Source organism: Papilio xuthus, unplaced genomic scaffold (assembly GCF_000836235.2).
Source record: "Papilio xuthus unplaced genomic scaffold, Pxut_1.1 DF826933.1, whole genome shotgun sequence".
NCBI lineage: Eukaryota > Metazoa > Arthropoda > Insecta > Lepidoptera > Papilionidae > Papilio > Papilio xuthus.
The window spans coordinates 6,975,254-6,990,894 of record NW_013531716.1 but is presented as its reverse complement, the minus strand read 5'-3'; the positions used below and the strand labels follow the sequence as shown (position 1 = coordinate 6,990,894).

The following is a 15,641-nucleotide window of genomic DNA, read 5'->3' as shown; positions in this document are numbered from 1 at the left end:
CGTGATGCAACCTGCACGTATCTGAGAAGAAATTCAAAGATATGTGTGAAGTCAACCAACCCGCAGTGGGCCAGCGTGGTTGACTATGGCCTAGTCACCCCTAACTTAGGGTAGGCTCCGAGCCCCTCGGTGGGGACGTATAGTGAGCTGATGATGATCGAAGTTGTTACTTTTAAATATATTTTATAACATGTCAGTTTTAAGATATACGTTTATGTTTGACTTTCCACCGCTGTAACTGGCGTACGGTAACGCTATGGGGTTTCACGGAAGATCAGCGCTGTGTGGTACAGAGAGGAACACCCAGCATATAAAGCAGAGTGAAACCTTATCCGGTCAGCATTGCAACACTCTTTGTAAATATTTCCTGTTTCTTATTAATGTTATGTTTTATGTGTTATTTGTTTATAATTATTTTTGTGATGTTTTTGCTTATTGTGTTGTGATATTGAAAGTATTAAATGTTATTTTATTTATTTATTTTATTTAAAGACACCGAGTACTAGTAAGAGGTTAGAATTGCTGTCTTTTTGGGAAATACGGTGGATGAAAAAAGATCATAATCTTCTAATTCCATCTGTTTGATGGCTGGTTAATGCATCAATACAACCGGGCAGTTGCATAAAATCAGAATTTATAAAAAAAACTACCGACTGCGACCAACAGAAAATAGACAAGTTTGTTAATTGCATCATAATTATATTTTAACGATGTAAATGAAGAGAATATCTTCTCTAATTAAAATCAAATTCACCTAACAATTATGATTCTCGGGTAAATACTGATTGTAATTATATTATAACAGTGGTAGAGCCCGCTTTAACATCTTCGCACGAATCGGCCCGGCTCGCCCGGTGAAATACCACGACCACACAGAAGACAGGCGTGAAGTGGAAGCAATTCCGCGTTTCGTCTGATGAGTGTGCGTCCCGGAGGCCAAAATTAGTCCACTTTCCCTTCCCATCCTATTTCTTATAAGGAAAGGATGGAAAGTGGAAGTGGACTTTCCGGATGAGAGGATGCATGGAAAGGGAAAATATTTTCTTTCGGTGCATCCTCTCCTCCGTCGATTAAAAGGTAGGCAACGCATATGCAATTGCGTATGTCTATGGGCAACGGTCACTTCGCTATTTCAGCGATTTCAGGTGGCCGCTCGCACGTTTGCCACCTTGTGATATAAAAAAAAAAACAAAAATTTTACATTGTATCTTCAAAAGAGATAGTAAAGATACGGATCTTTTTATACTCTTTAGATAACCGTAATTTTAAAGTATAGTCAAATAAGGATATCTGGCCCGATGAGAGGCGGCATCAACGTGCACTGCGCACTGCGACATCAGTCAGTAAAGACATTCTAAGAAGTGTATCAAGTCAACCAACCCGCACTAGGCTAGCGTGGTTCATTCATGTATAGGGTATGCTCCAGATCCCTCAAGAAATCATATTTCGCGAAAATTTTGGAATTGCGTGCTTAATAACGAAAATAGTTTGTTCCGTGTGACATGTGAAACAGTTGGACTGGACTGACTTGACGGGAATTTTTCTGGAAGGTAGCTGATGTGCGGGAGTAAATACTTTTTTAAATTGATAAAGTCGCGACAAGTCGATGATTATTCAAATAGAATTACATTACTTCGATAAATAAATCGATTTCCATTAAATTTTTGGGACAGGTTATCTTTTTAGTTTATTATGTTAATGGAGTTTGTGTTATATTAATCGTATTTTGTTAATTTTTTATTATTGCTTTATTTTGTAAATAAAAAAACATGAATAAGTTATACATTTTTTACTGTCATCAAATAAAGTAAATGACCAAATTAAATGTTATTTAGCGTACCGTAACACTTTGAAGTCATATAACTCTTTTTTTGTTAAAAACGTTGAAAATGGCAAATTGCTTTGTACAGCCATTTTAAACGTAATCCATTAATTTTAAAATACAAAAAAAGGAAACAAAAAACTAGATTTAAATGATTACTTAAATAATTTTAGTATGGTATAGATGATGGTAAATATTCTCTGTAGATGTTTTCCCAGAAATCCACCTCCGTTTTGTCAGGTTCAATTCCCATCGTTAACTGTTCATTGATTTCGAGGTATGCTTGTTCATCTGAGTTATACGGTGTCCATTCAAAGCCAAAACTTGATGTCGGGTTTCTGAAACACATTTTACAAAATTGTTATATTACGTATGAGTGTATTTAAAAAAGTGGGTTGGATTAAATAATATATCCCTTACCCATGTTTAGCAAAATCAGTCCAAAGTTTTGTTATATTCTCAATTATTTTATAGCTTTTCGATTCTTTTTCAATTTTCAAATTTTCTTTCTTCATTGGAAAAATGTAAGTCAATTCATCGCAATGACAAGTCAATATTTCATTATCGATAAGATATTCTAATTTTAAAATGCGAGACATAATATTTCTTTCTGTTTTACCTGTGAATTTGTAGAAATAAACTTTGTTTTTTCTTGAACAACTTTTTACTAATTGGAACATAGGATACGTGAAGTAGTTCAAAGAGAAAAATGTCATCAGTTTCTTTAAATTCTTCGTTGTAATGGTTTCATTTCCAAAATAGTAATCTTTCACTCGTCGTCCCACTTCGAATTGTTTATCTAAAGTGCAATTGTGTGCTATTGCATTTGGAACGTAAAATTGAAGAAATTCGTTTGCATAGTCAAAAGTCTTCTCTATTTTTCTAGATCTTAAACATATAAGACCTTCGTCATCAGTATATCCCATAATAATCTCGATACCCTCGTGTATTCCGTTACGGAGTTTTTCGACATAATCTCCAGAGATGAAACTTTCGTTATTAGCGAATTCCTTTTCTTCTACGATTCCAAATAGTGTATCATACTGTTCCTTTCCCTGTTCATAATAAGTGATAGGAAATGTTATTTTAATTAATGATTCCTTTGGTTGCCGTTTAAAAAATTCATAAAGTTCTTTGTCACCTTCAGAACGAAATCCTAATCTTCTAGCTAGTGCAATTGCTCTTTCCCGTGGTTGAATTATTCTAACAAACGGACAAGTCAATGAGCCACTTTGTATTATAGCACGCTGGAATAAACCTTTTGACATAGGTGATATTAAATGAAAATTTACACTAATAGCACCGTAGCTATTACCAAAAATTGTGATATTTTTCGGATCACCACCGAAGTTGGCAATATTGTCATTGACCCATTTAAGTGCCATCACTTGGTCCTTCATACCAGCGTTACCTGGAACCTCTTCAGTGTCTAAACATAGAAAGCCTAGAACTTCTAGTCTGTAATTAATTGTCACTAGTACTACGCCATGTCTTACTAAGAATTCAGGACCGTACATAGAATCATTGCCACTCCCGATTGTTAGGCCCCCACCATGTATGTAAAACATGACTGGTAAGGGATGTTTCGGTTTAATCTCAGGAGTATAGACGTTTAAATACAAGCAATCTTCGGAACCGATACGTATTAAGCCTCCTTCATTCTTTATTTCAAACTGATAACAAATAGATCCAAACTCTTTTGCATTTCGAATTCCATCCCATGGTTTCTTCGGTACAGGCGCCTGAAATATACGATGCATAAGTAATTTAATTTGCATTTTATCGCCTTTGGGTTTCATTTCATTACACGCGGTATTTTAGTCTGCGTCAGACTTAATCTTATCGTATGATTTAAGCAGTTAATTATGTTAACAAGTTGTAGAAAAATTCTTAAACTGCTACTGTCTTTTTTAACTATGTTGGACTAGAGTATATGTCTCATTTAAAAATTATTAAGTATTTTATCTGAAGAACAATTTGTCTTGAAGATTGATGCTTTATTGTCTTACCTTGAAACGCAGATCTCCAATAGGTGGTTCAGCGTAAGGAATCCCTTTGAACGAGTAGTACTTTCCCCCTAATTCACTTTCTGTAAATTCCCCCTCAAGAAATCCCTCTTTGACATTTATTTTAAACATATTAACGAATATTTAATGCATACAACAATTAACTATAGTGTAGCCGAAAAAAACCCGGGAATAACTGAATAACTAAATTAAATTCGTGTTTCTTTATGTGTTCAATGATATTTTTTTGTCTTCAATTAAATGATAATTGTGTTAAAATAAAACGTTATCTTTAGCAGCAATAAAAATGAAAATTATGAAGTTGGCGTAGAACTTTGACTATAGAGAAACTGACTAGGCAACAACCGTCCGTTGAATTAAATTCTTCTATACAGGTGTACGCTTATGTATTTTGGAACGCATACTGACGCATAAATTCATAAAAATGTAAACGCGCACGCTGTGACATATCGTTTTTAACAACGCTATGTATAAAATTCGATATAGATCATTATTTAAACTTATGAAGGTCTTGCTTCTTACTACTATTTTTTACCCGCGACTCTGTCTCAACATAGTCTCGAGTAACACATGAGAAATCGCGGGCAAAAGCATAAATGGACGACAGTAATAGTTTATTTTATTAATTAAAAAATCATTATTAATCGTGAATATTAAACAAAAAGAGAGCGTCGGTGGCTCAGGGGTCAAGCACTTGCAATCTGTAGGTCCTGGGTTCGAATCCCGCCATATACCAATGTGTTTTTCGATTTCCGATTTACATATGTACACTTATCCGACGTTCTTACGGCGAAGGAAAACATCGTGATGCAACCTGCAGATCTGAGAAGAAATTCAAAGATATGTGTGAAGTCAACCAACCTGCACTTGGCCAGCGTGGTTGACTATGGCCTAATCACCCTTAACTTAGGGTAGGCACCGAGCCGCTCAATGGGGATGTATAGTGAGCTGATGATGAATAAACAAAAGTATAAATGTAGTTGTTTAATCCTATCAGCATTTGTTTTACAAGTTTTTGTTTGAATAATAATTAAAAACAAATGTTTAATTATCAAAAATTATCGAACAGAAACAATACTCGGATTCATCTTTAACCCTTAGTAGCCTGATTTACATACGAAAGTGATTTATTTTTAATATTACTGTGTTTGCTTGATAAAATAAAACAATAATGAAATTTGTTTGTTTTTAATTTCGTTGGAAAGAATATTATACAACAGTAAAATAGGTACAGCCAACCTATAAAAAAACTAATAGTGATGTGAACATTCGGTTTAAAAGATTGGTATCAAAATTGAAACTCTAGGCTACTAAGGGCTAATGCTTGTCTCTACAATATTTTTTACAGACAATAATGTATTTAATATTTAATAGCTTTTGCCCGCGGCTTCGTCTGCGCGGAATTAAAAATAACCCATGTATTCTTCCAGACTATGTTCTACATTTTAGCTAATTTCAAAAAGATCCATACAACTGTTACGGAGATACCTTTTAAATAACATCCATCAATACATCCAAACATTTACATCAATAACTAGCTGTCGCCCACGATTCCGTCCGCGCGGAATTAAAAAAACCATTGGTCGCAGCGTAATGTTATATAGCCTAAAGCCTTCCTCTATAAATGGACTATCCAACAAAAAATAATTTTTCAAATCGGACCAGTAGTTCCTGAGGTTATCGCGGTCAAACAAACAAACTATTCCGCTTTATAATATTAGTGTGGATATTAGTAAGAGTTATAGTGTTATTTTTCAAAAATACGCTACTGATTGTGTATATAAGACCAGCTGGATTAATTTTACGGAAATTTCCGTACAATTGTAAACGTACGTCAGCACAACTGATAAAATATTACGGTAATTCCAGGGGGAAAGGTTTTTTAAACGAGATTACGTGTTCCATAACTGTTACGAATTCAATCAGAAACGTTAAATCATTCCGAAGTTATCGAGTAAATATGTTAAGAGAAACTTATCCTTCGGAAATCGTAACTACTTAAGTGATATAATTAGACTATGTGTTTTACCAGACTATATTCTAAATCTATGACAATTTACAACGAAATCCGTTGAGCCGTTCTGGTGACAACTTGTAATAAATCCATTCATCTATCTAGTCATCGTAAATATACACTTAGGGCAGACTAAGAAACAATTAAACTTCTTTGAGTTTGCCAGTAATTTATAGATTTTTTCACAGATATTATTCTAAAGTTCAAACAATATTGAAGTTATAAATTAATAAGGTATAGAGGAAGGTAGATAATTTCTATAAAGGTTTTCCCAGAAATCCACCTCTATTTTGTCAGGTTCAGTACCCATCGTTAAATCTTCATTGATTTCCAAGTAATCTTGTTCAACTGAATACGGAGTCCATTCCAAGCGAAAACATTCATGCGCCGTTGGATTTCTATAAATATACATTGTAAAATTATAAAGTACATTTTTTTTCAGTCTGCAAAACAGATTTTACATTAATTTAAATCTTATTTCATTTGCATATTTACAATGAAATAAAATTTTACTTACCCAAATTTTGCGAAGTTTGTCCAAAGTTTTGTAACATTTTCTATAATTTTAAAACTTTTTGATTTCTTACATATTTTCAGTTTAGTTCTCTTCATCGGGAAAATGTAATATAATTCATCTCCGTGACAAACTGGTATTTCATCGCCCATTATTTTTTTAACATTACAAACGTGAGCCATTAAATTTCTCTCTGATTTCCCAGTAAATTTATAAAAGTAAACTTTATTTGTTCTTGAACAACTTCTTGCTAATTGAAACATAGGGTAAGTGAATGTGCTCAAAGAGAGAAATTTAATGAGTTCGCTTAAATTATTCATGCCAATTGCATCATTATTAAAGTAAAAATGTTTTATTTTTCTGCCAACTTGGAATTGTTCTTTCATACTACAATTATAAGCTATTGAATTAGGAACAAATGATTCTGGATATTCATTTGCATAATTTATTATTTTCTGTAAATCACTTCTTAAACTAATTAGACCTTCGTCTTTTGTATATCCCATTATGAGGTCAATGCCCTCATGGATGCCATTACGTAGTTTTGCGATAACATCTCCATAAACAAATCTATCCTTGTCACCTTCTTTTTCGCTTACAATTCCGAAATTAAGTTCAAATAATTCTTTACCTTTCTCATTAAATGTTATAGGTAACTGAATATTAACAAGTGATTCCACTGGCTGGTTTTTAAAAAACTCGTAAAGTTCTTTATCCCCATTACTATGGCATCCTAATCTTCTTGCCAAAGCGAGGGCTCTTTCTCGGGGTTCAAAAATTTGTCCCCAAAAAGAATTTAAGGATCCACTCATTATTATAGCTTTTTGAAAAAGACCTTTTGTCATTGGCGAAATCAAATGGTAACTGACGCTACAAGCCCCAGCACTGTGGCCAAAAATTGTTATGTTATTTGGATCACCACCAAAGTTTGCTATGTTCTCGTTAACCCATCTGAGTGCTGCTACTTGGTCTTTCATGCCGGTATTCCCTGGAATCTCTTCAGTGTCTAGACATAGGAAGCCTAGAACTTCCAATCTGTAATTAAATGTTACAAGAACCACTTCATGTCGTACTAAGAATTCAGGTCCGCACATATCATCATTGCCACTTCCACAAAGAAATCCTCCGCCATGAATATAAAACATGACTGGTAAAGGCTTCGTGGGATTTATGTTTGGTGAATAAATGTTTAAATATAAACAGTCTTCAGAGCCGGTAGGAGTTAATTTAATTGCGAGTACATTCACTTGATAGCAGATGGAGCCAAATTTATTTGCCTCGCGAACTCCATCCCAACCCTTCTTTGGCTGAGGTGGCTGAAATGTATAATTATTTTATTACTTGTGTCGATGGTATTTAATAAAAAAAAAACATTCACAAATAATTTAAACATATGAAACATTTTAAAAAGTCGGCAAACTGCACAAAAGTTTTCAGATGACCGAAACCCGTGGCCCAAATATAAATATTTAATCTACTTTGACAATTAAAACATGGCTGTTTAAATATTATCGTTTTTTTAACTCATATATTGTTCTGGACTACTTTAAAATGACGTAAAGTTTTATTGATGTTAAGAAACGATAGAATAATATACCTTGAATCTTAATTCACCAAGAGGCGGCTCAGCGTATGGAATACCTTTGAAGCTGTAGAACTGACCTCCAAGATCATTCTCGACCACTTCTCCCTCGAGTATACCTTCTTTTACTATAACTTGTACCATATCTTACACACCCACTATCAAAACTGTTTTGGTATCTCTAAAATAAAAACTTTTAGATTTGTTATTTCGTATTCTTCAAATTATTGTAAACACATAAGTAAGAAAGCATAAGTGTAAAGGTTATCGCGCATTGTTCCATTCCTCGCCCAAACGGCAACGCTGCGGCGATCAAGAAGCGGGTTGGTGCCCTGCCGTGCTGTGTTGGGTGGAAGAGGAGTGGAGCAATGCGCGGTGATCCTAAATCTGACTAATTAATTTGATTCAAACTAACATTTGTTTCTTTTTAAATTCATTCGGTAAAAAAGCAAAATAAAACGATTTAGGTTTTTATGATTTGAAGTCTTGAGTCACGATATGTAAGCGACGTGTAAGTACTTAGTTAAAAAGTTGCTGTGACCTGTTTCGAAGAACGATTTTTGATCAAAACTAATCTGATGATGTCAGAAAATCTAATTTAAATATAATAAGATTTATTAATTGTTTACTACGTGACTTTTAAATGTTTAAATGCCTTCGATTAATTTGAAAACAATAACATATTATAAGAAAAAAATCTATATAAGTATGCATATTAACTAATGTGTCTCTATGTTATGTAGAGAAAAAAATATAACACACTTCGTGTAAGATCTGTTGACCGTAACTTCAAAACAACATTATTAATTCAAACTTTGTTTTTGCTGTTCTGTTCACTTTTAGTTTTACTAGTAATTTATGTATATTTCTGTAATGCAAAGTAATTAAAACTTCTATGAAATGCATGAAATAAAAAATCGCGCTCACGTAATATCATGGTTTTCTTAAGTTCGCAATTAAAATTCAACGGTAAGCGAGGAATTATATTTCGTTTGACGACACGTCTTGTAAAACAAAACTAGTTGCTATAATTTATTAGTATCGCCAAATTAAACTATAAAATATTTTGTATTATTTTTATATACTGTCGCCCACGACTTCGTCTCTGTGGGATGAAAAAAAACTTAATTAGCTCTCGACAATTATTCAAATTTTTCTCACCTTTTAACCTTCCCTAGATCTCCACGAACATTTCAAGACAAGAGTTAAGTTAAATCCGTTCAGCCGTTCTCGAGTTTTAGCGAGACTAACGAACAGAAATTGATTTATATATAGGTATATAGACTAGAAAGGTAATGGAAGATCGGAGAAAGTATGGATGGATTGTGTAAAAGAAAATATGCGAAAGAATGGAACGAATTCAAATATGATGACGTCAGAATAAGATGTCTGGGAGAGTAGGAAAAAAGGAAGCAGGATTAGGATTAAAGGACAATACGTATCAAAAGGCAATTCGCTTCAAAAATAAAGGAACAGATACATATGTATACTTACAAACATACTTATATATGTACCTGTGATATACATATTAGCCGGACAAAAACTAAATTGATCGTAAAAACTAAGATAAAGCAAAATTACTCGAAAAATCCATCTAGCGTTGTCTTTGATTTAATTGATATTATTAAGCCGGCGACACACCTGCAATTTAAATTTATTTTACTGAACAGTAGAACTATTACTATTAATTTATTTGTGTAGACAAAACTGAAAACAGTTTAATGGACGTAATCTTTCAGTGTACAGTGACGGTGTGTAGCGGGCTTTAACTGTACAGTCTGATTGTTCAGTTTAAGCTGTGTAGTCGCAACTGAAGGTGTGTAGCGGGCTTAAGATACTAATGCAAATTCATTTGTTTTTGTGATAGCTTAACCGAGTTTTTCTACTGTCAAAACCTGTGCATATATTTTTGCATTCCAAAGAGAAAAACCACGTTAGCACTGTTAGTAAATCTTAATGGAATAAAAAGATAAAAACAAGGAAAAATCTCTGATCATAAATTGGTTTAAGTTTTTGTCGATTATATTATTGTTTTTGTTCTAAAGTCACTGAAGTTATAATAATTGTGTCGCAATAGCGCACAAGAAATGTATTATTTTAAGGTCAAATTTTCGTCAAAAATAAAACATCTTCTCCACTATTAAAAAAAGAAAAAAAAAGTTAATCTTAGGTACGTATTTTTCCAGTACTCTAGCCAACGCTCCTGTTTATTTTTCGTTATTGAAGCTATTATTAAAAATGCTTATTGTTTACTTTTGTTACGTTTCAGAAGGACACTTGAAATATTTATTTGGAGGCAAAGGAAAATAAGACCATTGACTAAGAACCCGCATTCGTTTGTCTGATATGTATAGCCTAGGTCTACTTGGTTTGGTGACAAGTTAAATAATTGATATAGACAAAACGAAGTACTTAAACGAAGTAAATGAAATTTTTGTACAATTTTAGTATACTAGCTGTCAATCGCGATTCCGTCAGCACAGAATTTGGAAAAAAACTTATGTCTATGTGTAATTCCAGACTACTACAATACCTACGCGAATTCAGACAGATCCGTACAACCGTTCTAGAAATAGCTTCTAACAAACATCCACACTTTAGCATTTATAACATTAGTAAGATAGAACTGTTAGGAAGAAAATCCGACACTGTGCCGGTATACTGGTGCAACACTAGTCTTACTAGGATATCGACGTTTATATCCCTTAACTAATCATTCTGACACTTTATAATAAAAGCGCGTCATTCGCGCTAAAGGATTCTAATTACTAATTTCTAAAAGTACCTATACATAATATAGTGTTAAAGTATATAAAAGCTAAAAACTTTGAGACTCGCCATAATAATAAGAATAATCTATTATGTATTTATATCTTTATAGTATTATGAAATTCCTTTACAAAATCTTTATGTTGATGCATTAGTTACTGCAGCGCGCATTCCCACATGAGTATTAATAATCTCATTTTCTTAAAAGCTTTCGAATGAGTATTCGAGCTTTGAAAATATCGATATTTCGCATTTTATTCTTCATCATTTATGTATTTAAGTAGTTCGTATTCCGATACGATAAAATATCGTTTACTTATGAAAGTATATCTTTACTTACTCTTGTACTATAAATAGTTTAAGAGTTACTTTCGAAATCAATTGCAATTGAAACTGTCGATTGGATATTGTTTTTCTGGATTAAATAAGTTCCATCATTGCTGTTATTCATGAAAATAATTGTTACTATAATCATCATCATCAGCTCACTATTCTTCCCCACCGAGGGGCTCGGAGCCTACCCTCAAATCAAGGGTGACTAGGCCATAGTCAACCACGCTGATCCAATGCGGGTTGGTTGATTTCACACATATCTTTTGAATTTCTTCTCAGATATGTGCAGGTTGCATCACGATGTTTTCCTTCACCGTAAGAATGTCGGATAAATTTACATGTGTAAATCGGGAATCGAAAAACACATTGGTACATGGCGGGATTCGAAACCAGGACCTGCAGATTGCAAATCAACTGCTTCACCCCTGAGCCACCGACGCTCTGTTACTACAATATAATATACAATCTTTTTTTTTTATTTTGAAAATGAATAACCACGAATTCTGATGTAAAGTTGTGATGTAATCGTAAAATGGTATGCACTAGTCTAGTAAGTGCCTATTCTTTACCCTTGAAAGAAATCGGAACCCAATTGGATATTTCATTTTGTTTTTTAAATATAAGTATTTTCGGATAATCTTTTTAAAACAATTAAGTTTTTCTTTGTTGTTGATTTTTTTTTTTCAGTTTGTTCAAAGTCATACAATTTAAAAGTTAATTCTAAAATTAACATTTTTAAAGCGTAATAAAATTTACAAAATCAACTCTTACTTAAAGTGTTCACAGTCAGCTGTGGCCAGAGGTAGTTTTTTTCACTAGGAACGCTCTCTAGTAAAGTTTTCATGAATAAAATACGGAATTCAATGGACCTTTTCCGGGTCATTTCAAGTTGCCCTCCGGTATAGCTGGAAATGCATCATTTCGTTACATTTTAAAGCACTTAGAATTTTAAGGGGTTAGTTTCACTGCTTGTCAAGTACAACGTCCAAAATTAATTAAGTTTTATACATGTGAATGAAATATAAAAGGAAGACAATAAAATTAGCAATAGTTTACTAAAAGTGGTAGCCCGCTTTAACATCTTCGCACGAATTGGCCCGGCTCGCCCGGTGAAATACCACGACTACACAGAAGACAGGCGTCAAGTGGAAGCAATTCCGCGTTTCGTCTGTTGAGTGTGCGTCCCGGAGGCCTAATTTAGTCCTCTTTCCCTTCCCACCCTTTTTCTTATAAGGAAAGGATGGGAAGTGGAAGTGGACTTTCCGGATGAGAAGATGCATCGAAAGGGAATATATTTTCTTTCTGTGCATTCTCTCCTCTGTGGATTAAAGGTAGGCAACGCATATGCAATTGCGTGTGTCTATGGGCAACGGTCACTTCGCTATTTCAGCGATTTCAGGTGGCCGCCTGCTCGTTTGCCACCTTATGATACATAAAAAGCCAATGACATGCATTGAAATAAAAACGTTATTATGTAAAAAATAATTATATAAATATTTATAATTAAAAAGCATTGAATTAGGTATATATTGAAAGAAATACTGAATGAATACTGCTAATAACCATCAACATTCGATTCGGTATTTGCAATATGTGTCTCGGTGGGGACGAGGCTGCAGCCGGCACTTGGCACCTCGCCAGGGGCCGGCCAGGAGCTTGCCAGGGGCCCGTTAGTGCCGCGCGGTAATAACCGGCGATACTAAATCATAGCTCACTACCGCTTCGGATAGAGAACGGATTTCGATTCAAGTTTACAAAGCCATCCCTTCCGTCGTAATATTTACTATATTTTGTCAATGTATGTTGATAATTTGGGATAGATTTTTACATTATAAAATAATAGTTTGGAAATCCTTTGAATTTTTCTATTACAAATTTGTTAATTATTTCCAAGGGCAATAAGTATGAAGTTTTTTTTTCAAATTTTTAGATGAATTGGAAATTACAATTACAAGCATTTGCAAGATGATCATGAGAATTTTGGATATATCTGTTGTTCTTACGAGAAAGAATGAATATTTAAAAGTCTTGTTTCCACTGTCGAAAAACTCATACTAATACATTGGAATTTCCCTCTCATTCTCTTTATAAAACAGACATAACATGTCGTGTAAGTTTGAACTGTGTAAACTAATAAGTTATGTTATATTTATATCAAGTAATAAATTCTCTCCAATAAGATGTGTACAAACAAAACGATAAAAGAGATATAGAGTGTGCAAACAACGAATTAATTTTCAACGACAAATGTTACAGCTGCGAACCGCAGAAATGTGTCAAGGTTTTTCTCATCACTGACGCTTCCCAAAGCATCTCATATTTTTAAAGCACGCATCGTATTTATTTAATTCTTAGTTGTATTATTACAGGCTATATGGAAATAATTTGCATATCAATTAAAAAACAAAGACCTTGAAATGTAGGTAAAATAAATTTATAATTTTACTAATATTATGTTATAAATGCGAATATTTAGATGGTTGGATGTTTGTTTGAAAGTACCTACAAAACAGCTCATCGGATATTGATGAAATTCGTGATGTGGAACATATTCTTGAAGGACAAATAGGATACTATTTTCTTCTTTTAATTCTGTGCGGGCGGAGTCGCGGGCGACAGCTAGTCTTTAATATTCTTTTTCCTAAATTTTAAATCTTATTACTAGTTGCGGTTAGTATTTTGTTTTATTTTTCATGACGTTATATTTTAATTAATTATTTCAAGATGATTAACTACCTCATTACGAATAATGATTAGGCGACAAAGTCTTCAAACTTATTTAGTTCGCATCTGAAATTACTGTAAATTAATAATTTCAATTTGACTACAAAATTTTATGAACAAACTTTATCGATCTTTTATAAAGAAGTTTTATCTACGAGGTAACAATGTCGGATTAAATTACAAATTTATAAAAATAAAATTAGGGAAGTTTTTACAGGATTCATTAAAAAAAAAAACTTTGCAATACGGTTTATTATGGTGCTTTTACTTTTAAAGAAGTGTTGTTAAAAATAGAGGAATTAAGCGAAATAAGCCGCAAACTAAACTTAGTGAACCTATTTTTTACTAAATTCAAAATAATACTTTACAATGGCATTATAAAATTGGATGCGGTATTTAATTGTTGAAACTTTTTAGAGAATTGCAAAAAAAAAGAACATTTTTAAAATTATTAAAGAGAATTCTTCATTTCAGTCATCTAAGTAAATATTTCGTAGAAATTCCGACAAAATAATTTCCTAACGGATATTAAAACAAAAAGGCTTAATTATAATTTTACAAGAGCTTAGTTAAGTATAAGCGCCTCAAAAATGTTTTTTGATAGAAAACAATTCGGCGTTCGAGATAAAAGACACACACACAAAAGTAAAGGAGCACAAAATAACGCTATTGTGTTCCACTAATAAGAAAATTGTTAACGGGGAAGCAAACATTTTGTTTTACTCAAAATTTCAAAATGATAGATGGCATTTGTTTGAGCGTTCACTTAAGCTATTCCTTGGTGAAAAAATATGTTTATATCGACAGGTTGAACGTAAGAAGATTGATTAGAAGGGTAGAAACGATCAAGCGACCACCCAAGTTCGACTATAACAAAGAGACCATTGCCCACAGACATCCGCATTTGCAGATATGTTACCAACCTTTAATCGTGAAAGGGAACGAAAAGAAAAAATATATCTCATAACATTGCGTCCCCTTCCCCATCAAATTCACCAACTCTTTTTAACCCATCCTTTTAAGAAAAGGATAGGAAAGGATAGAGAACCTAAATTAAGCCTCCGACTACAGCTCTACATAATATACTCCTCTGTGGTTAACCAGGCTATTTAATATTCAACAAATTCCATTGCACCAATCTGGCAATAACTACTGAGTAATTAAAACCAATGTTAAATTATTTAAACTTTTGTGAGACATTATACTAAACTGATATATAAGTGATGTTTAGCCGTGTTTATATATCAGTTTAAAACCAATGTATATGTCCATACATGTACCATACATACATTGTTCATTGTATTGATCTTAATATTATAAATGCGAATGTTTGGATGGATGGATGAATGGGTATTTGAGAGTATCTTCGGAACGGCTGAATGGATTTTGAAGAAATTTGGCACACATGTAGAACATCATCAGAACACATAGGCTACTTATTATGCTTTTTAATTCCGCCCGGACGGATTCACCGGCGACAGCTAGCATCATAAACAAATATTTTTTAATTACGATATAATTTCGATACGATTTGAATCACTTTGAAATTCTTATTTATATGGTCAAATAACGACTGAAAATTATATATATATAATTTTCAGTCGTTATTTATTATTGTTATTAAGTTGTAATTTCTATTATGTTTATGCTAAATTAGTTTATAACTTAACATTTCAATTTCTGCTAAACATAGTCTTTAATATCAACTTCAAAATAAACATATTTGTGTTACCAATTCAATGAACTTAAGTTCCTTTACATGGGAATATAAATGATTTCTGTGAATCTACATTTATGTTAGGAAAGTACTTGGGTACCGTTCGCAAACATCGCTCGCTTCTCCCCGAAGCGTTGCA

At 33.1% G+C, this 15,641-nt stretch overlaps 2 protein-coding genes across 2 annotated transcripts; both read right to left on the bottom strand.

The window, feature by feature from the left end:
- Positions 1-1,805: 1,805 nt before the first annotated feature.
- On the bottom strand, positions 1,806-4,356 carry LOC106122215 (esterase FE4). The gene is made up of 3 exons (XM_013318124.1): positions 3,832-4,356; positions 2,243-3,564; positions 1,806-2,160 (listed from the first exon to the last, which is right to left on the bottom strand). The coding sequence occupies exons 1-3, from the start codon at positions 3,958-3,960 to the stop codon at positions 1,992-1,994; spliced, it is 1,620 nt and encodes a 539-aa protein (XP_013173578.1). The 5' UTR covers positions 3,961-4,356; the 3' UTR covers positions 1,806-1,991.
- A 1,187-nt stretch (positions 4,357-5,543) lies between these two features.
- LOC106122216 (esterase B1-like) lies at positions 5,544-9,159 on the bottom strand. Its single transcript, XM_013318125.1, has 4 exons — positions 9,121-9,159; positions 7,975-8,140; positions 6,381-7,693; positions 5,544-6,261 (listed from the first exon to the last, which is right to left on the bottom strand). The coding sequence occupies exons 2-4, from the start codon at positions 8,101-8,103 to the stop codon at positions 6,090-6,092; spliced, it is 1,614 nt and encodes a 537-aa protein (XP_013173579.1). The 5' UTR covers positions 8,104-8,140; positions 9,121-9,159; the 3' UTR covers positions 5,544-6,089.
- Positions 9,160-15,641: the final 6,482 nt, after the last annotated feature.